The sequence below is a fragment of the Panthera onca genome, chromosome C1 (genome assembly GCF_046562875.1).
Source record: "Panthera onca isolate mPanOnc1 chromosome C1, mPanOnc1 haplotype 2, whole genome shotgun sequence".
In the NCBI taxonomy this organism is placed as follows: domain Eukaryota; kingdom Metazoa; phylum Chordata; class Mammalia; order Carnivora; family Felidae; genus Panthera; species Panthera onca.
The window spans coordinates 63,015,698-63,038,679 of record NC_138346.1 but is presented as its reverse complement, the minus strand read 5'-3'; the positions used below and the strand labels follow the sequence as shown (position 1 = coordinate 63,038,679).

At 35.0% G+C, this 22,982-nt stretch overlaps 1 protein-coding gene across 1 annotated transcript in view; it reads left to right on the top strand.

The window, feature by feature from the left end:
• Positions 1-22,982, top strand: part of UBR3 (ubiquitin protein ligase E3 component n-recognin 3) — a 237,715-nt gene that overhangs the window by 71,582 nt on the left and 143,151 nt on the right. Inside the window, exons 6-11 of the mRNA XM_081796370.1 lie at positions 16-82; positions 6,734-6,864; positions 8,393-8,621; positions 14,149-14,328; positions 14,906-15,039; positions 21,470-21,556. Of these exons, the coding sequence (XP_081652496.1) occupies positions 16-82; positions 6,734-6,864; positions 8,393-8,621; positions 14,149-14,328; positions 14,906-15,039; positions 21,470-21,556 (828 nt within the window). The remainder of the gene's footprint in view (positions 1-15; positions 83-6,733; positions 6,865-8,392; positions 8,622-14,148; positions 14,329-14,905; positions 15,040-21,469; positions 21,557-22,982) is intronic.

Below are 22,982 nucleotides of genomic sequence, written 5' to 3'. Positions count from 1 at the left end.
TTTGTTTTTCTCCAGGAGGATCAAGATGGGAGTCAAGGTCTGGGCAAGAGAAAGAGGGTCAAACTAAGCAGTAGCACCAAAGGTATTTATATTCGTTTTTTTCCTTGTATAAAAAGCTAAAAATATAAACCAAGAAACAGACTCTTAACTATAGAGGACAAACTGGTGATTGACAGAGGGGAGGAGGGTGTGGGGATGGGTTAAATTGGTGATGGGGATTAAGGAGTACACTTGTGATGAACACTGGGTATTATATGGAAGTGTTGAATAACTGTATTGTACACCTGAAACTAATACTGCACTGTGTTAACTAACTGGAATTTAAATAAAAACTTTATTTAAATGTTTAATCTAAACATTAATTTAAAAATGTTTAATCATTAAGAACACTTACTGGCTAGCCATTTTGAAGAGAGTTATGTTTTTAGATTTGTCTAATGATGGAGAAAGTGTTGTTAGGGAGTGATTGTGGGGGACCTCAAAAGCAAATGAAACCCTTACTATCAGAATTTTGTTTCTTGTTTTTTTCATAAGATATGCATTATTATATTTGAATCATAAAAACAAATCTTTCATTGATTCTTTGATTTGGATCCAGTGTTTTTGGTGTAAAGTTTTAGTTTGATTTACATCTTGTTATAATCTGGAGTATGCAATTTCTAGAGTGAAAAAGGGTGGACACAGAAGAGATGATGAGAGAGAGAGGTGGGGGGGAGGGAGAGAACTAAAATGAATGGCACTTATTAAGGGTTGTTTAAAGGGATGCCTGGGTGTCTCAGTTGGTTAAACTGCTGACTCTTGATTTCTGCTCAGGTTATGATCTCAGAGTTCATGAGTTTGAGCCCCGCATCGGGTTCTGTGCTGACAGCGTGGAACCTGCTTGGAATTCTCTCTCCCTCTCTCTCTCTGCCCCTCTCCTGATCACGCATGCTGTCTCTCTTTCTCAAAATAAATAAGTAACATTAAAAAAAAAAGGGTTCAGTAAAGGCTCACTATGTGTTTGCTCAAAGGAGGAAGTAGATATGTCTGTAGTGAGGAAATAGATTAATAATAATATAATAATATTTTTAAAACTTTTTTGCATATGCTAGACGTAGTGCTAAGCACCTCACGTTTCATTTAATTCTTAAAATCACCATATGAAGCAGTTTTTATTATTATTGTTATTATTGTTATGACTATTTTATGAATGAGGAAATGAAGGCATGTTAGAGATCACAGCTAATGGGAAGTAGTTCCTTAATTCAAGTCCCAGAGCTTAACCTCATAATCACTATGTTTTCTAGACCTTCACTAAAAGCTTTTCTAGAATACTTGTTATAAGTTGATGGCCTGTGCTGTGAATTTTTGCCATGGATTTCCAAATACCAACGTGGTCTATATGCTGGGTTTGTATGCACTGTTAGAGAGTTTCCAGAGGTTATATTACTATTTTGATGAAAAGAATTTGTTAAATTACTATTTTGATGTATCTTGTAGAATATTTAGAACTGCTTGGGAAGGAATATTTAGAACTGCAGGCACTTTCAGTTGAGGCTCATTTTGTAAGTCTCTTCTGAGGTACTTATGCTGTTGCATTTGATTTGCCGCTTCTAGTGGTGGGGACCTTTCAAGGTCCTTCTAGCCAGACTAAGATGACATGAGACAGATTGATAGGAGACAATCAGATTTAATCGCTTATATATGGGGAATCCACACCAACATGGAAATTCCAGAGACAGGCGAAATACAGCATCTAGGTCATTCTGAAGTAAGGAGAAGTGAGTAGGGGTCTGGGACTTCAAAGAGAAGACTTGCAATTCACAGGAAGGGAAAAAGAGTAAGTACTTGATAAATGCATGTTTTCCGAGCCACTCAGAAACAATGGGACATAGAAGACTTTGATCAAACAAGTCTTGCTAGGTTCCTCCCTGTCTACTATACTTAGTTTATACCATAATATAATTATCTTTGGTGATAGCTCTCTTCCTGGAGCAGATCTTCTATCTAAATTCTTTCTTTTAATTTTTTTTTTTTTAACGTTTATTTATTTTTGAGACAGAGACAGAGCATGAATGGGGGAGAGGCAGAGAGAGAGGGACACACAGAATCTGAAACAGGCTCCAGAGCTGTCAGCACAGGGCCCGACACGGGGCTTGAACTCATGGACCGTGAGATCATGACCTGAGCCGAAGTCAGCTTCTTAACTGACTGAGCCACCCAGGCGCCCCCTATCTAAATTCTTTCTAGGTAGTTGCAGGGGTAGGTTTTCCTGAATCTGCTGGGTTTTGATTGCTTTTTGTTTGTTTGTTTGAGTATAGTTAAGACACAGTATATGTTAGTTTCAGGTGTACAACTTAGTGATTTGTCAAGTTTGTACATTATGCTCTGTTCACCACAAGTGTGGCTGCCATCTGTCTGGTTACTTCACTATTACAATATCATTGACTGTATTCTGTATGGTCTGCTTTTTATTCCTGTGACTTACTCATTTCTTAACTGGAAGCCCATATCTATACATCTATCCTCTCTCCTTCACCCATTTTGTCCCCACCCCCCCACCCCCGGCACCTGTTCTGGCAGCTATCACTTTGTTCTGTATATTTGTAGGTCTGATTCTGCTTTCTTCTTCTTCTTCTTCTTCTTCTTCTTCTTCTTCTTCTTCTTCTTCTTCTTTTAGATTTCACTTATGAGTGGAATCATATGGTATTTGTCTTTCTCAGTCTGGCTTATTTCAATTAGCATTATACCCTGTAGGTCCATCCTCTTGTCTCAAATGGCATAATTTCATCATTTTTTATGGCTGCCTAATATTCTGTTGTGTGTATATATCATATTTTCCTTATCCATTCATCTATTGATGGACACTTAGGTTGCTTCCATATCTTGGCTATTGTCAATAATACTGCAGTAAACATAGGGGTGCATATATCTTTTTAATGTCTGAAGAAAGTTAGAAACTCATATGGCTGCCTGGCCCTTTGACTTGCCAGAGTTGTCTTTGTGTTTACCTGAGTTCTTGAGGTAACATCTGAATTGAAGCAGACTGTTAGGCACATACTTGAGTTTAAGCTTTAGGGATGCCCAGAAAAAAATACCTGTTATGGTGTAACATTGTTTTCCTTTGGTCAGACTTTGGCTGAAGATACTTTTTATGGAGACTTAAAGTTGGAGCTTATTTTATACCTGATTTTTTTCATATTTGAGATTGGATTGATTATCTTCTCTTCCTTCTTCCACTGGTGAGGAGTAGTACAGAGATTTAAGACTTGATCAGTTATCATTTTTGCCCTAATTATGTGCATGGAAGAAATAGCCATTTGAATTAGTAGAACCCCTGTTTTCAAAAAATGATTGTTGCTTTTGAAGATATTGGTAGTCCAGGGAGTGGTGTAGTTTTTGTAAGAATTTGGTTCAGTGGTTAGAAAGGGAGCTGAAAAGAAAATATGTAATGATAGGCAAGAGGTTGAAGCTCTGTGCTACACAAACTCACTGTGTATTCTCAAAACCTAAATTTTAAGGATGAGAAAACTGAGGCCTAGAAGGCCAAGTTTATTGGCCAAGATTATTGAGTTCCTGAGTTATAGAGTCTGGACTCCACTGTTTTAACTAAAACCTTTACCTTACCCACAGATTTTCCACCACATAACTGATTGTTCAAATTTTTTTTTTTTTTTTTCAGTTTGGCTTAAAGTAGTTTTGGCATTGTAAAAGTCATGACAATTTAATCCAGATTTTAACGTAAATATGTAGTCCTACATAACTACTGGAAGCATTTCTAACCACATTTCCATAACATAGCACACAAAGCCCATCACACGTTTTATTTTTTTGTTAAAATTTTTTACATTTTTTTTTTTAATGTTTATTTTTGAAAGAGGGGGAGGGAGGAGGGAGAGAGAGAGGGAGACACAGAATCCTAAGCAGGCTCCAGGCTCTAAGCTGTCAGCACAGAGCCCAACGTGGGGCTCAAACCCATGAACCTCAAGATCATGACCTGAGCTGAAGTCTGACACTCAACTGACTGAGCCACCCAGGCACCCCACACATGTTTTAAATATCTGGGAGAAACTGACATCATCTATTTTAAGAACGACTGCAATGAAGACATTGTGGGGTTTTTCTTTGCTTTTTGTCTGAAGATGAAAAAATTGAATTGTACACAACTGTAGCTATTTTCATCTTAGTAGAAGCCGTAGCTTTTCTGGTTCATTTGGCTTGCTTTATTTATTTAAAACAAAGTTAACGTATCTTTCTTTTTAAATACTTGACATATAATAATTATGGTAGCTTCAGGCTTTCCTTTGACAAATGCAAACTTGCAGAGTCCTGTGAATTCTAAGATTAATACCACAAGTTTTTTTAGCTTTGTAAATATTTTTAGAAACACTTATCCTTGAAGGTTTTTAAATTTTTTTGGTAGCCTGTAAAATTTTCAATCATGTTAGTGCTAAATGAACTGTGCGAATTAAATTGGCATCAGCAATATGCTCTGGGTTACATTCTAATTTTAATTTCTAATCCTCATATTCCTGTCATCTGATTCACTTGGGCCCTAATTTTATTGCTTTTTTGGCTTTGAGTATGTCAGTGTGTGCTTTTGAATATATTTTACCTCAGTTTTTGCAAGACTGGTTTATTTCTATTTTTAAATCATTGTCATCCTGTGAATGATCTAGTTCAGGAGGAAGAGATTTTGGTTTTACAAGTAGAAAATTCTGAGATTTAGAAAATAAAGGATTAAGTAGTTTCCACTAAGGGGATATGTAGTATAATTGTATTTATATTTTTATCCCTGTTACATATTGCTTATACTAAAGGCACAGTGAAAGGGAGTTGGGGGATTGGGACATAACTTTTGCTTTTCTGTAGTTAAAATTGTAGTGTCTCCAGAATAATGAAATTGTATTCTGAAAATATTGGGTTACCAATTATTAATGAAAAAACTGGGTTAAAGTTATGTCTAGTAAGTACTGATTCAAGCCTGTTAAGCCTAGAATATTTTATAGAAGAATCAAGAGAGCGATGACATGCTTGTTGATGGCATGTGTATTGAGCGTACTGTTACATTTGCATACCTATGAGCTGAGTAGATGTGGTGTGACCACATTACTAAATAATAGAACTGTACCACTGAGGCAGGGCCAGTTGAAAAATGCTCCAAGATTACTCTGTAAGACAACTTAATGCTCCAAGATTACTCTGTAAGACAACTTGAACTATAATGTAGTTCGGGTCATTCCTGAGTATTTTAGTGCATGTAATTTTATTATTTTTAAATCTCTCATCTAACTCTAGTCCCTGTGTAAGCATCATAACTGAACCAACCCATTCCATTGACACTTGCTATGTCCTCTGAAATGTGCTTATGTGGACCTGATGATCCAGAGCAGTAGCCCAAGATTATTGGCTCCAGCAAAAATCAGTAGAATTTTCTTGTTCTTTTTCAGGGAAAGAAATTAGAGAAAGTGAGAGAAAGAAATAACCAAAGTATTAAAATATTCAGTTCATTATATACCCACTGAGACCTTTCTGTTGACTAAGTGTGGCAAGGATGCAGAGATTAGCAGGAGACAAAGTAGCTCTCAAGGAGTGAGTAGCACTTCACCATAGAAATTGGCTGTCTAATAGATAATTTTATCCTTTTTTGAATATTTTTATCTAAATGGGGCATCCAGGGGTGCCGGGGTGGCTCAGTTGGTTAAGTGTCTGATGCTTGATTTTAGCTCAGGTCATGATCTCTCGCATGGTGAGGTCGAGCCCCGTGTGGAGCTCCACGCTCATGGCATGGAACCTGCTTGGGATTCTCTCTCTGCCCCTCACCTGCTCATTTGCTCTCTGTCTCTCTCTCTCTCTTAAAATAAGTAAATAAACACACACAAATAAAAGGGGCATCCATTTTCTTTCTGTCTTTCATGTTTGTTTATTTTTGAGGAGGGGGGCAGAGAGAGGGAGAGAGATTTCCAAGCAGGCTCCACATTGTTAGTGTAGAGCTGGACACGAGGCTCAATCTCAGGAACCGTGAGTTCATAACCTGAGCTGAAATCAAGAGTTCAACCTGAGTTGAAATCACTGAGCCACCCAGGCACCCCAGGGGGCACCACCCATTCTCTGTTTCTTCTGTGCATGAAGAGGGCATCTTGAGTGCAGTGCAAGTAAGCATGTATAACACTCTTTATACTTGTTCTGGTATATTCTTTCTGGAAAAAAAGTGAGTGATTCCATATACTAGAGTAAACAATACATTAGTAATTATTTCCTGCAGGAAAGTTAGTATTTTATTTATGAAGAACAATTTTAAAGAAATAAATTATTGAATTCTATAAAAATTTCTCCCCCTTTCTCTAAAAATTAAAAATCAAAAGATGTAATAATTTTTGGCTTTCTGGCTTTGATATTTTGTTTTTAGCTTAAAATTGTTGTTACTGTAAATATTCAGTACCATGACTGTTCCATAATTATTTTGAATCTTAATAAATTTTAGATAAAGTGCTTATGTTTAAGGAGAAATAATTACTTATTTTTCTAGTACCTGCTTCCTATTAAAACATAAAGATTGAGTATTTTGCTATTTTATACTATGGAGATTATAGAAATCTGAATTGATGATGTCAGCATTATTGAATTAATGAAAAGGTATCCTTAATTTATATACATTCAGGTGTTTGAGGTTGATGGATTATTAATTATAGTAAGGTTTAAATGAGATGAACAACTTAAATCATTAGGTGATAAGTTTTCTTTTTTTATGTAGATCAATCTATAATGGATGTTTTGAAACATAAAAGTTTTCTAGAAGAACTGTTGTTTTGGACTATAAAGTATGAATTCCCTCAGAAGATGGTAACTTTCTTACTCAACATGCTTCCAGATCAAGAGTATAAGGTATCTACATTTTTTCCCTTTCTTTCTGAACTTTGCTCTCCTTTCTTTGCCTTTTCATTATGAAAAATCTTTTTGGTGTGTTTCTCAGCTGTGGCTTATTTTATTGTAGCTTTGAGGACTGATATAACACTAATAAAAAGCATTAGCTTCTTTCGTTGTCAAACAGGGTTTGCACAAAAAGCACAGGATCATAGCTCTGAGGCAAAGCAGCTTTACAGAGCAGAATTCCTAAGGATAGTCTTTCTACATGGAACTTGGTCCAAAGAGAATGCTGGGGGACAAAGACATAATTGCACAAGTAAATGTGTAGTTACAAATTGTAGTAAGTTCTCTAAAGGAGAGGCACAAGGTGCTATGAGAATGTTTAAGGGGGCAACTGAATTTGGATTGTGGGGTTAGAGGGGCACTTGGCTGGCTCAGTTGGTAGAGCATGCTTGATCTTGGCGTCATGAGTTCAAGCCCCATGTTGGGTGTAGTGATTACTTAAAAAAATGTATTGTGGGGTTAGGTTTGGGAAAATCGTGGGGTTAGTAATTGCTAGCCATACTGTTAAAGACAGAACAGGTATTGACCTATATATGCATGTAGGTATTGAAGGCTCTAGTCCCAGAAGGTGTGGACCCACACCTGTGACTACCATGTAGTTATGGCAAAGTGACACAACTGCATGCATGAAAAGAAAATAAATTATGTTGTAGTAGTAGTAGTTGTTGTTATTGTTTTTCATTGATTGATTGATTGCTGTAGTTCTTCTTATGGTTTAGATAATAAAGCCTCTTTGGGAGTTAAACTTTAATGAATAATGCCATTGTTTTGTGTCATTATACCCAGTTAAGAAAACAAGAGGAAATGTACATGTTACACAGAGTTTTTTTTTTTTTATTTTTAATAATTTTTTTAAGTTCATTGATTTTTTTTGAGAGAGAGAGAACCCCAAGCATGATGCGGGGCTCAAATTCACAAACTGTGAGATCATGATCTGAGCCGAAACCAAGAGTCGGATGCTTAACCGACTGAGTCACCCAGCTGCCCAGAAAGAGTATTTATTTAGTCATGTAGTGGTCAGCTTTCCAATCAAATAGGGGAATACATTTCTTTTGGAGTAATCACATTGACACGCTTGTTTTTTAGTTATATTACATCCTCTGGTATGGTTTTTAGCTGAGACTTTATATTTTGTTGTTAAACAAAACAGTGACACCTATTTTGACATTAGCTAATTGATATTATTTGTAAGCAAAGTGAAAATTTGTATTTTTAAATCATGGTATTTATAATTGCTCTAAAATTTAATGATTTAAAATGGTAATTAAATTTTTTTTAACCATCCAAGTATTTTGCTAATGTTCCAAAAAAAAAAAAAAAAAAAGAATGTGACTACCATCATCATTAAAATTACTTTTAAAATTATCTTGGGCGTCATCACAAGCTAATAATAGCTTTAAAATGCTAACATAATGTATTGGAAAATGTGTTGTAAAACTCTAAACTATTGTGTTTTTTTCCCCCTATTTAAAAAAATTTACAGGTTGCTTTTACAAAAACTTTTGTTCAGCATTATGCTTTCATTATGAAAACACTGAAGAAGAGTCATGAATCCGACACAATGTCTAACAGAATTGTGCATATTAGTGTTCAGTTGTTCAGCAATGAAGAGCTAGCCAGACAGGTGACAGAAGAATGTCAGCTGCTGGATATTATGGTCACTGTGCTATTATACATGATGGAAAGTTGCCTTATTAAAAGTGAGCTACAAGGTAAACTCAGAATTATTTCACCAGTTTTATTATTGGTATACTTTGTGTAACTAGTCTTAAAAACCTCCTTATATGCTTAAAATAACTTTAAAAATATTGTAAAATTATACATCTTTGTTAAAGAATTTTTTTGAAAATTTTCAGCAAAGTTTAAAGACAAACTTTAAAATTAGTTATAGCTTAGTTATTTACAAACAGCTGTTAACATTTGGGGATATTTCTTTTCTGTCTTTTTGTGTGATAGGAGTGTATTTACAGATAGAAATAATACTTTAATATATGGTACAATACTTTAAAAATACACTACCATAGTGTACGTGTTGGGAACATGGTTTTTAATGATTGCAGGTATTAATATCATATGACTTCACCATAATTTAACCATTTCTTTATTGCACATGTTCCTGTTTTTTTATTATAAGTTTAACTATCAGCCTTACACATTTTTATATGCCTATAGTTTTATAATTTAAAAATTGAAATAAATATTGCCTTTTTTTGTTTTCCCATAGTGAGGTCTTTAGTTTTTTTCTTTTGTGCCCACTATATGGTTGATATTCCTCAAACTGCCGTAATGTCTCTGGGGCCTCCTCCTATTCTCATTTCACTGTGGTCTTTCATCTTAACTTTGCCTTCCTGTAATAATTTATATTATTTGAGTATTTGCTATGTATGAGGCGCTGTGTTAATACCATTCATATGTTGTCTCAGTTAAGCTTTGGAACTCTTTTCTGAGACTGGTATTATTATTTTCCCCACTTTATAGATGAGTTAAATTGAGTCTTAGAGAAGTTAAGTCATTTACCATAGATAAGCCAGCTAGTAAATGACAGAGCCAAGGACTTCATATCTCCTGATGTCAGAATCTGCCCTTAACCATGAAACAAGGCAGGTCAATATCGATAGCAGTGTGTCTTCACTTGTTGGCATGTGGACCTAAACTTTAACAACAAACAGTACCTCAGATTAAATCTCAGGACTTTTCCATTTTCTCTGGAAGAGAGATCTTGTAGTTGAAACTTGCCTTGTTCCACTGTTACCTTCTTTTGCATATCAGCTCCTATTTTCTCTCTATTCTGATAGTCTGTCTGTATTCTCCTGTGATATCATAGCCTGAAAATTGATATATGCTCAGTGCAGGGTACAGTGCCTTATATATACTAATAATAGCTAGCTAATATGATAGCTACCATCTTTTAAGCACTCACTATATGCTATGCTCTTTTTCTTTATATTATGTCATTTAACCATTAGTAGTTCTAAGAAGTAGATTTTGGTTTTTTCCATTTTATAGGTGAGGGAACTGTGGCTTAGGGAGTTAAAGTCAATCATCTGTGGTTTTACAGCTGTAAGTAGTAAGTCTGGGTGTTTGACTTACACCCATTCTTTTGCCCACTCTGTGATTCTGTCTTCCATTGTGGGTATAGTGGGAGCATAATACATTATTTACATTAAGCAATATATCTCTTTACTTTTTTTAAAGGAAAATTTAACAGCTGCTTTGTATTATAGTTTTTCTATCTTCATGTAAGATGACCCTTTCTTTCTGAGATTTAGTTACATACATTACATGTATTGTTTGTTCTCTTTTGAAATAGTATCTATCATCATTCAGTTCAGTATCTAATATCATATCAGTCATATTCTTGTATATAGAATTATTTATTTACAGAAGGACTTTTCACAAAAAGTATTTTTATTTTATAGACTAGAAAAATTAAAATTTAGAAGTATCTGCTCTTTTGAAAAGAATCTGGGGTCTGTTTTCTTGACTAAGTGGTTTAGCTGTGCTTATTATATATAGTTTGCACTTGATCTTCAAGGAAGAATGTTTGAGAAGATGTGTTTGGATCTGTCTCATATTTTTTCTGCAGCCAGATTTCCTGAAAGAGTTTGTTTGTTTCCTTTTCAGGCGCTCAGTTACTGACTAGAGGTCTAGTGTCTAGTGTCCACTCCTATCATTCTGTTGATCTCTCCAAAATTGTCCGTGACTCCAGTGGTTGCATGTCCTACTTTCCCCAGAACAATTCCAAGTAATGTCTGTTGTTGTGATGTAGTTATTCACACAATCCCTTTTACTCTCAAAAGAGTCCCAGTTTATACAATAAATTATATGGTCACCCTTTCCATGACCTACATGATGGGGAAACCCATGGCCACTCTTTCGACCTTATCTTTCCTAATTTTCAGTAGCATTTCACACTGTTGATTGTGTATTCTTTCTGTGGCCCAGAACTCTTCAGCTTGTCCTGTCAACATTGGTGTTTTTTGGCACTTTGTCTTGGTATCTTTGTTCTTCTTACTTTACCCATATTTTATGAACTCATATTGCAAAGTCTTATTTTGCTTTCTGTATATACTTCCCTTCTAATGCAGTTAATCTGTCTTGGAAATTCAACACAAATTGAATTTTCTAGAAGCTAAATAGCTATCAGTAGCATTGCTAAGATCTTTAAATACAAGTGTATTTTTTCTAGCAGTAAATTACATTATTTCTAAGCCAAGGCCTAATATTATCTTTAGATCTCATGGTGTTTTATTCCAACGTAGCATAACATTTCATGATACCTGCTTGATGGTCTTCTAAAAACACCATAAACTTTCCTGTTTTTACATCGAGTATTGGAACGGGCTTTAAATATTTTGAACTACCTGTAACTTGCTACAGATATTACAACAGGATCCTTGTACTTTGTTTTTATTTTTAAATAGATCTATCTGGCTTTTTCATAAATTTTCGTTAGACACTGTTTTAAAATTTTGTATATATTGTTAGTAAATAGACGCTCATATAATGAGAATTCACATGGCCACAGCAATAGTTGAAGATTAAAAGGAAAAAGCCTCTAGTAGTATGCAATCCCTACTTTACACTTTTACTCTGTTGTATTCATTTCTACACCATACTGCTTTGTAATTCCAAACATAACTATTGATGTCCCTGAAATTTTACAATTTGTATTATGAAACAGTCTGTGTAAAATAGGAACTTAAAACCATATGTTGCATAACTATGGGAGTGTCTGCAATTGGTAATAATCCCAGATCAATCTGTTCTGCACATCAAACTGTTTATTGTGCTATATTCTTTGGATGTCTCAAACATCCAATTGTGTACCTCAAACCCACGATGTCCACACCAAGAACTCTTTCTCTCTCTATCAAGCCTGCTTCTTTTCTATTATTGTGTGTGTGTGTGCATGTGTGTGAATGTGTGTATTTATATGTGTATGTGAGTACACAGTGTGTGTTTTAGTACCCCTGTCCAACTACTTACACAGCTGCCTCATCTAAAAACCTAGGAGTCATTTTTGACTTTTTACTCCTTGTAGTATAATGAGCATCACCGAATCTGTCATTTTAACCTTGTAAACACCTTACAATAGCCACTTCTCTTCATCTTTACATCTTCATGCCACCACCATAGTTCAAGCCATCGTCATCTCTAGGCTTCATACTAGTAGCCGTCACCACCTTCCTTGAGTTACTTTCTATACTGCACATCTGATCATGTCCCCATCTCTCAACCCTACCCCCAGTGGCTTGCCATTCTCTTCACATGAACTCCAGACTCCTGAAGCTGCTTTATAAGGCCCTCTGGCGTCATTTGTGCCACCACCCGTCTTCTGCATTCTTTGTCCCAGTGATTCCATCCTTTTTTATATTGCTTCCTCTACCTAGAACACCATTGCCTCTCCCATCCCTAGTTTATTTGGCTTATTCTAATTCCTCCTTCATTCTGTAGATCTTAGTTTAACATCGCTTCCTCAGGAGAGTCTTTTCTAGCTGTATTTGTTCTTATGATTTCTTACTTTTCCTATTATAGCCCATGGTGATGGCGGTAGTAGTCAGGGAGGGCTTTCTAATCTCAGGTGTGGATGATTTGTAATCGCCCTCTTACCCCCCACTCCTTCATTCAGTTACACCCTCTCTCGTCCTATTGAGAGGCACTGAAAGAGAGCATACTTAACTTCGCAGGTCCTGTTCTTGTATATTGTTGTAAGTTAAGAGTTGAGTAAAATAATTTCATGGACTGAAACCTAAATTTAATGTATGGAAATTAAGAAGTGCTGTAGAAACCTCTTCACTGATGAGTTTGACAAGTAGATGGTTAGTTGAAAAACTTGGTTAAAGTGAGGAAACATTAAAACAGGTTACATGCATGTATTAAACAGTGCATTTTTAACTAAAAACACAGAGATGCACGTTCATTCTCCAATCTGTTAATTTTGGGCAAAGCATTTTTAAATTTATTTATTATTATTTTTAAATGTTTTTATTTATTTTTGAGACAGAGAGAGACAGAGCATGAGCAGGGGAGGGGCAGAGAGAGAGGGAGACACAGAATCTGAAGCAGGTTCCAGGCTCCGAGCTGTCAGCACAGAGCGCGATGCGGGGCTCAAACTCACAGACTGTGAGATCATGACCTGAGCTGAAGTCGGACGCTCAACTGACTGAGCCACCCAGGCGCCCCTGGGCAAAGCATTTTTAAGTTACAGTTTCATTGACTGGAGTTCTCCCTCATCTTTCTTACATGTACCACTTGTGCAAAGCATCATCTGTGGTTTCCAGTTTCATTTTCTTTAAAGTTAGAACATAAAGATCTTTGTGAATCCATCTGAGTGTAAAATCCTAGATTTTTATGATTTTTCTCCAAGATTTTTTAGCATATATGCTTATCCAGTCAGTTTTTGTTTCTGTTCATGTTAAATGTTCTTATTATAAAATTTGAATTAAATATATATAAACTGATGAAATATGAATGCATAAAGAGAGGTATTACAAAGCTTTTGAGAGACAAAAAAGTAACTGCCTAAGAAATGCTAAAAAATCTTGGGGTATTAGTATGTTTTATAGTAGGAATGGGGAGCTCGTTTGTCCAGTGAATCAGTTAAGTTGGAACAGGTTAAGAGAGCTAATGCATATATGCTGTAACTTCTAATAGTAAAGGTTTTGTACATGCCTAATCTTTCTCCACCCACAATAATGTATTTAAACCTTGAAGATTTTTTTAAAGGCTTAAGAAGTTTATTTATGTGTGTATCTTTCATTTTCAAAACACCGTGTTTGCTAAAAAACTATATGTATTTTTTGAATAGAAGAAAGTAACTAAATGCATATCACTTATACAGATTTGTTTGATAAGATGGAATAAGATTAATCTAAGAATAAAAATATTTTACTGATTAGAACTGAAGATACTGCATTATGTTGTTAAAATCAAGAAAATAATAAGGTTTTATGAACATATAGCTACCTCAGTATCATGTAATATGTCAGACAAGTGGTATAATTATTATAATGATGTACTAAGTATTATGATAATGCTTCATTTAATTTCCTTAAGGTATGTGTCTTTTCCCCATTTTACAGATGGGGAAATTGATTCAGAGTATAAGTAACACACCATATGTCAGGCTGGAGTTTGAATTTAGATGTCCCGATACATAACCTGTATCATTGATAAAGTTTTTGTTTTGTTTTGTTTTTAACTTATTTATTGCTGGGCTGTGTGTATCTGTTTTAGATGAAGAAAATAGTTTGCATGTGGTAGTGAACTGTGGAGAAGCATTACTGAAGAATAACACTTATTGGCCTCTTGTCAGTGATTTTATTAATATCCTTTCTCATCAAAGTGTGGCTAAGAGATTTTTGGAGGACCATGGTTTGTTAGTGACATGGATGAACTTTGTATCCTTCTTTCAAGGTATGAATTTTACTTTTTTTTAAGTTTTTAGTTTACAAAATGCCTAATGCAAAACTATCAAATAAGCTAATTAAAAGATAATAAGATACCATTCAGGTTACACGTGAAATGTCTCATTTTAATATTTTTAAGTACTTTAATCAAGTGTTCATGAAAATATGTCAGAGTTATGAAAAATGTCAAATTATTAAAAAGGAAACAGGAGTGTAATTTTTTTTAGCACTTTAAACTGTTAATCTGGAAATTTCTAATCTATTCTCCAAGAAAGATTTATAACACTTTCATAAAATTTCAGTTACCATCAGTTAAAATAGTTTTGACTTTCTTATATAACATATTCAGTTATGTTGTAAAGGAGACAATTCACAAAGTGTTCCTAAGAAAACCTAGCTTGTAAAAACTTCCAAAAAGACTAGATTATTTTATTTTAAATATTTATTTATTTCTATACATACTGTGCCATTTATGCCATTTGTGTGCACTGAAGTGTTTGGTACTCAGAAGTATTTTACTTGACTTTTAATATGAATAGTTGCTTCCATTTGGCAAGGTTTATATCTGCTTTAATTTTTGCAAGGTATGAACTTAAACAAGCGAGAACTAAATGAGCATGTGGAATTTGAGTCTCAGACCTACTATGCTGCCTTTGCTGCTGAACTTGAGGCCTGTGCACAGCCAATGTGGGGGCTCTTATCACATTGTAAAGTTAGGGTATGTTGAAATATTTTTGTTAATTTCTGTCTTTACCTTTAAAAAAGTGATTTGAGAAAAATATTTGTGAAAACATTGGTTTGTTTACTCATATATACTAATGGACAATGTTTAATTGTGAATTCAGGTCTATGAAAGCTGACCTGAGACAGTAATTATTATTAGACAGGTAGGAGTTCATTATATTTTCAGATCTTTGCAGCCTTCCCTTACCATGTATATAGCCTTGCAGCTTTGTAAGTCTCCACATTCATTTTCATTGCTTCATTTTACCCATTATCAATTAATTGCCTGATGTTTCTTGTCTTTCAAGGAATGAGAATAGTTCTCAAGACAGTTTCCATTTTTAAGATTCCAAGCACAAAATTAGTACACATGTCATTCAGCTTCCAATTGTTTATGAAAGGAATCTTAAGAGTAGCATAGCAGCAACATAAATTCTTAAATTCTAGGATAAGAAAATGATCACTTGTAATTGCATGTGTGTGTGTCTTTGTGTACAAATATATATTTTACCTTTGCATTTTAAAGTATTGGTTTGATGGGTCTCCTGAATCCTTGGATAATCCAGAAAAATGGAATTCCCTGACCCTACTAAACTAAGAACTTGAATGAGATTTTGCCATATGGATCTCATGGAGACCAACCTGCCAACCTGTATCAGTAAGCATGCTGGACAAGATTTTATAGTGGGAATATTTTGAAGCCCTACATTCTGATTTTGGCTCTGCCTCTTTCTACTTAAGTCACTTGGTCAACTCATTTAAAACTATTTGAATGTCTCAGTCTTTTTCCTTATTTTTTAAAAAACAAAACAAAAGAAAATGGAAATGGAATACTAAAGTCTGCCCTTCTTCACAGGGTTATTATGAGGCTTTCCTCCATTATATTCGTTAAATATATGGGTTCCTTTAAGCAGATTTATATTTTATCTCATGACTTCAGCTACTCTCCAAATGCACATGACTTACAACTTTGTTACTGTAGCCAGGTTCAAATTTCCAACAGCTCTGGTTATTCATGTGGATCTCCTTATATAGGTACATGAATTTTCTCAGGCCCCTAACTTTCTAAATTCATCTGCCCATACCGAGTTCTTTATGTCATTTAATGGTGTCTGAAAATATATAATTATCCAGCATGGATACTTTCTCTCCCTGCTGTGCCAGCTGTGTTCAGACTATAATAAGATACCATGAAATATCTCTTCTGTTCCAGAAGTTCTCCCTACCACTTCTTTCCTGTGTTTTATTTCTTCATATATTAAAAATAATCTAGGTTGTTAAGATAATTTCTTAACTGGTTCTTCTGAATTTAGATTCCACCTACTCTAATCTGTCCCAATACTTAAATTACTTTTCTAAGCTCTGTGCATATCTCTCCTTTGCTTAAAAATCATTAAAAGTTCTCATCTTTCTACAGGGGACATCTGTGTTTCCTATAGAGACACATAAGATCCTCCATCATAGGGGCGCCTGAGTGGCTCGGTTGAGCACCTGATTTCGGCTCAGGTTATGATCTCATGGTTCATGAGTTTGAGCCCCACGTCAGGCTCTGAGCTGACAGCTCAGAGCCTGGAGCCTGCTTTGGATTCTGTGTATCCCCTTTTCTCTGCCCCTTCCCAACTCACTCTATCTATGTCTCTTAAAGATAAATAAACATTAAAACAAATTTGAAAAGATCCTCTATCATTTGCCCTTAACTTGTCTCTTATAATTCATCTTCCATCTATGCCCCTCTATCTATCTCCATGTCTTCATTGGATTGAATAGCATTCTTTTTTTTTTTTTTTTTTGAGAGAGAGAAAGCGCGCGCGCACACACACGTGTGCACACACTTGGGGGAGGGGCAGAAGGAGAGGGAGAGAGAGAATCTTAAGTAGGTTCCATACCCAGTGCAGAGTTCCACGTGGGGCTCTATCTCACAACTGTGAGATCATGACCTGAGCTGAAGTTCGAGAGTTGGAGGCTTAACCGACTAAGCCACCAGGTGCCCCTGAATAGTGCATGCAGTGTCTTTTCTTGATTCCTGTGCTTTTGTTCATGTTAGTCCCTTTTTTGGCTTATGCTCTCTTATTCTTTCTGCTTAGTCTTACATGAGAATCATCTGAGAAGCTTTAAAAATACATATGCCCAAGCCCCAGAGATTTTGATTTGATGTGCAGAAGGACCTTGGCAGTGATTCTAACCAGAGTGGAGAACCATTAGTATTAGCTCTTAGAAAATGCTACTCAGATGGTATATAATTTGCTCATTTAAGTTTTTTCAGTCAGGTTTATGATTTTAGTTTCTGTGTTTTCATTGTACTTTAATTTCCACTATAGCATTTATAAAAACACTATTATATAATATGAGGTTCATTTGGTCATTCACTGAAAAAATGTTTGTTGAATGTTCTTCTTAGGCCTAGACACTATCTAGATTCTTGGGTTTTTGGTGTTGAACCATATAGGTATGGTTCTTGTTCTCATGGGGCAGTCTGACTGGGGAGATAGACATTAAGTAGGTAAACACACAGATGCATTTTGTAAGTGCTCTACAGGAAAATAACAGGTTGCTGTGAGAGTAATGAGTATGAGGACTAATTAGTCTTGTGCTCAAAAGAGAATTCTGGACTAAGGTTATAAGTTTTAGACCCTTGGTAATGTAGATGGTGTTCATCACTGGGGGATGGGATAAGATCAAGTAGGAGGAGAAGAGAAATGGACCCTGAAGAAAGAACTAACATTTGGCATCAGAGATAAGGGTGAGGAGAAAAACCAGAGGAACACAGTATCATATAAACCAATAAAAGACAGCGATTCAGCAGGGAGGTTGATATGATGTTAATGTGAAAAGATCAGTATTTTGGGAGGACTGTATTTAGGATGAAACTGAATTATGAAGCTGGGGTTATGTTTATCTCTGATGATGAGAACTCATTGTTTCTAGACAGTAGTTTAATTTCCAGCTTTGGAGGTTAAGATTACAATGTGTTATGGTTCTCTTAACCTAAGAAGTGAAGAGAACAGAGAGAAAACAAGCTTATATTGTCCTGGTAGAATCTGAGAGAGTAGTTCCTCAGTTAAGGGAGTATTTAGTTCCTAAATAAGACATTCTCTTGAGGAGCACCCACACTATGTCAAACATTGTTATTCACACTATATTCTTTGCATTATATTCTTATCTAATCTTCATTGCATCTCTTATAAAGTAGATACTACCATCTCTTTCTCTTAAAATTTTAAAAAATGTTTATTTATTTTTGAGTGACAGAAAGAGAGACAGCATGAGCAGGGGAAGGGCAGAGAGAGAGGGAGACACAGAATCTGCAGCAGGCTCCAGGCTCTGAGCTGTTAGCACAGAGCCTAATGGGGGGCTTGAACTCCCAGACCGCAAGATTGTGACCTGAGCCAAAGTCAGACGCTTAACCGATTGAGCCACCCAGGTGCCCCTCATCTCTTTCAGAAAGAGAATAATGTTTATTGAACTAGAAGTTAAATAACTTCTGAAAGAAAGAGATATTCAGAAAAAGAATAATGTTTATTTAACTAGAAGTTAGATAACTTCTGAAAGAAAGAGATGATACTATTTACTTTATAAGAGATGTAATGAAGATTCGATAAGAATATATTGCGAAGAACATAGTGTGAAGAACAATGTTTGGCATAGAGTGACTTGCTCAAGTTCATACAGCTTTAAGTAGAAAATGAGTTTGAAAACAGATCCATCTGATTTCAGAAGTAGTACTCTTTACCATTTTGCTCTAATTGTTTCTTAAGCAAGAATGTCTAGAGCTTTGTTAGACTTTAGATACGTAAGCTAGAAGAAAGACCATTAATTAATGAAAAAAAATTAGCTATTTTGTTGTTTCTATTCTCTTATAAAATATAAAACTAAAGGATTAACAATGAAAAGAACTTTACCTGATAGCTGACTTTCTTTGTATGATTGCTCTAAATGCTGTTTGGTTCTTGAAAATGTAAAGGGCTAGTTAAACAAGTAATACTAGATTAATAACAGATAGATTGGTTAAAGGGATGGCACATTTCTAGCACCTTACTAATTTTTGCCTTCCTAACAGCACAAGTAAGTTGTAAAATCCCCATCTAGTGGCAACTTTAGGTTACTGCATGAGTCTGGCCATGACTCTGGAGCACTCAACTAAGTGCGTGTTAAGACATAGTGCTAGACTATGATATAGAGCATTTTACAAACATTATTCCATTTGCTTCTTTCACAGTACTAGGAAGTAGATAGTATTATGTCAATTTATGCATATGGATGACAGACTCAAAAGATTATCAAGTAGTAAATCAACATGCACATGGGATGTTTTTGGGTGGATGTGTTAGTGGTGGGAGATGGGAGATGATCTGAACATGATTATTAAATATGATGTACTTAGAAATGGAATGAACTGGTCACCTTTTTAAAGCATCTTAATGCATGCTTTCAGAGTTTTCTCCAGAAGGGCTATATCAGTTTATACTTGTGCCAAGAGGGTGTTATGATACACCTTTGCGCAAGCCCTTGATAAAATGGTAGAACATTTGGTTTTAAATGTTTCTTTATCCGTGACTTATCTGCCATGTTAGCTTGGTTATGACACATTATTTATGGTAACTTAAAAGTGCCATTAAAATTTTTTAGTAAGAAATAAGGGAACAAAATGTATAAAATAATATTTTTATAAAGATAAATTTCATATAGGGTAGATTAAAACAGGGTGAGACCTTGGCAAGGAAACTAGATAAATGATATTTGGTTTGGATGCTAGTGGAAATAAGAGTGGACCTACATGATAATATTAAGGAAGAATTAGCATGATAGGAGACTGAGCAGGGTGAAGAAGGCAACAACATGAGACTTTTAGCCTTCTTTAAAGGCACAGGATAATTTATATATATTAAAGATTTTAACCTATTTGACTTTGATGCTACCTGCACTTTTATTACACAGTAAGGCTCCAAAATGTCTGTTTTTCTTATAAAATGTATTTTTTAAAACTTTTTTTATTGAGATCAAATTTACACAATCTAAAATTAACTATTTTAACCATTTTAAAGTATGCAGATCAGTAATATAGTATATTCACAAAGCTGTGCAACCATTACCAAAAATTCTCCACTAATCACCCCTCCTCCAAAGAAATGTCATACCTCTCAAACCCAAGTTCCTCTTATCTCCTGGAAACCACTGATCACCCATCTGTCTCTATAAATTTGCCTAATCTAGACATTTTATGTAAGTGGAATCATACAATATATTACTTTTGGTGTCTGGTTTCTTTCATTTAGCATAATGTTTTCATGGTCCAGCTATGTTGCAGCATGTATCAGTACTTCCATTTCTTTTCATAGCTGAATAGTAATCCAGTCTGTAGATATACCACATTTTACTTGTCCATTCATGGGTTGAGCTACTATGGATAATGTTGCTGTGAACATTGTATATAAGTTTTTGTGTGAACATATGTTTTTAATTCTCTTGTGTATGAGTGTAGAATTGTTTATCATATGGTAACTCTGTGTTTAATGTGGCCGCACCATTTTACATTTCCACCAGTAATGTATGAGAGTTCCAGTTTCTCCACATCCTTGTCAACACTTTTTATTTTTGCATTTAAAAAATTAGAGCCTTCCAGATAGGTGTGAAGTGACATCTCATTGTGGCTTTGATGTGTACTTTCCTAATAACTCATAGTATTGAGCATCTGTTCATGTGCTTATTAGCCATTTGTAGATCTGCTTTGGAGAAATGTCTGTTCAAATTCTTTGCTCATTATTATTATTTTTTTAAGAGAGGCTGTCATGATTTTTCCATTTAATAGTTGCCTATTTCACTGGATCTGTTTCTCCATAAAACATTACAATTTTCTTTCACAGTATCTTTATTTTAATTGGCACACATTTATCCTTTCTTCTTCTTAGCAAGCTAAGATATTTGTAGGCTGCTTATAGTACTTCTGTGTTCTGCCCTCTTTTTTTTTTTTTTTTTGTTTTTATTTTTTGTGGCAAATATACATAACATACAATTTAATCATTTTTAGGTGTGCAATTCATTGACATTAAGTACATTTTCAGTGTTGGGCCACCTTCACCATTATCTATTTCTAACACTCTTTCATCATCCCCAAAGAAATTGTATCAATTAAATGGTAACATTAGGGAACTTATAATATGTTTGGAATCTCTTCAAATGGAACCTGATATATAACACATAAAACTATTTCAGCTTTGATTCGTTTTCAAGTTGTGTTCTATAATTTTCATAATTGTCACTGGTTGTTAGTATTAATTTGTGAAAGGCTTTCTTAAAATTGCACATGTAGGTATTTTAAAAATATATGTTTTCCCATTATGTATACAATTTTTATGTATTACATATAATTTGAAGTTGAAAATATACATATTTATATACTGTAAAATTTAACTAACTTATTACTTTAGGAAACTCAAGAATACACCCGAAATGTTGTTAGATATTGCCTTGAAGCTCTTCAAGATTGGTTTGATGCTATTAACTTCGTAGATGAGGTATGTATATTTTTGGTATATATCGAGGCACTTAAGAAAAAAAGTGTTAGATCTCATTTAACACTAAAAATAATATGGGGTAAGGGAAAGATGTTGAAATGAACATAGTATCCTTAGGTTTAAAAAAAGAAATGGGAGATCAGTTCTTTGACATTTAGGAGATTGAGGAGTGCACTGATCATACTTGCTTATTTCCTAGAGAAGGGCATGATTTCTTTTTCTATTATTAAATGTACATGTCTCCATATTTCTCAGGAGTGAAAATTAGTTTTATGTAGAGGGGTAAAAGTGACAGTGCAAATGTGAATAGGGTGGGGGACATTAATGGAAAGGGTGTTACAACTTTATTAATTGGTCAGTGTTCTTCTGTGGGCTTGAACAAAGGTGATTGTTATTAATAATAAACTGAGAAGAGTTGGCACGGAACATACTCTGTATGAATTAAACAAGGGTTTGCTTGTAATTAGCCAAGTTTCCTATCAGAAGCCCCTTTTATTTCTCTTATGAAGTGAGTTCAGAATATGCCATATACATAAGGAGGACCATGTTTCAGACAACTCCAGCTCCCCCATCTGATTTCTAAATCCTGGGCAGAATAGAACTCTTGCTATCTTTGTGTGTGTGTGTGTGTGTGTGTGTGTGTGTGTGTGTGTGTATGTGTGTGAGTGAGGGGGGTGGGGTGGGGGTAGTTTTCTTTTTCTTTGCTTTTTTAAAAAAAATTTTGATATAGTCACAGACTTATTGAAAAGTTGGAGTGGAGTACAAAGAACTTTGTTTTCTTGAACCGTTTGACAGTTAAGTTGTTGACTTGATGCCCTTTATGCCCAAATACTTTAGTGTGTATTTCCAACAAACAAGGACATTTCTCTTATATAACCAGATAAAACTGTAAATATTAGGAAATTAACATTAATATATTATTACTGTTTAAGTGTTAGAACTCAATCATGTTTTATAAATTGTCCAGTGTTGTCCTTTATAGCAAAAGGATCCCATTCTGAATCTCACATTGCATCTAGTCATCATGTCTCTAGTCTCCTTCTGGAGCAGTTTCTCATTCTGTCTTTGCCTTGAAGGATAGTAACATTTTCAAGAGTATGGTTGGTTTAGTTATTTTGTAGAACATCTCTCGGTCTGGGTTTGTCCCATGATTAGATTCAGATTGTGCCTCCACAGAACCCCTCCTCCTTTCAACCTGCTTTACTCCTTTGCCCCTCTAGGATTAGTTGGGCAGCTGGAGCATCTTTCAATACAGTTCTCATTGTTATTTGAAACTTTAGGAAGTATGTTGAAATAGTAGCATCACTAAGATAACACCTTGATTGAGGGAGGGGAAAACTCTCTTACACATAGAGGGTTATGAAGTACTTTAACATGAAATTAATAGTTGAGCTTAGGGGTGGAGTTAAGGACAGTTAGAATCATG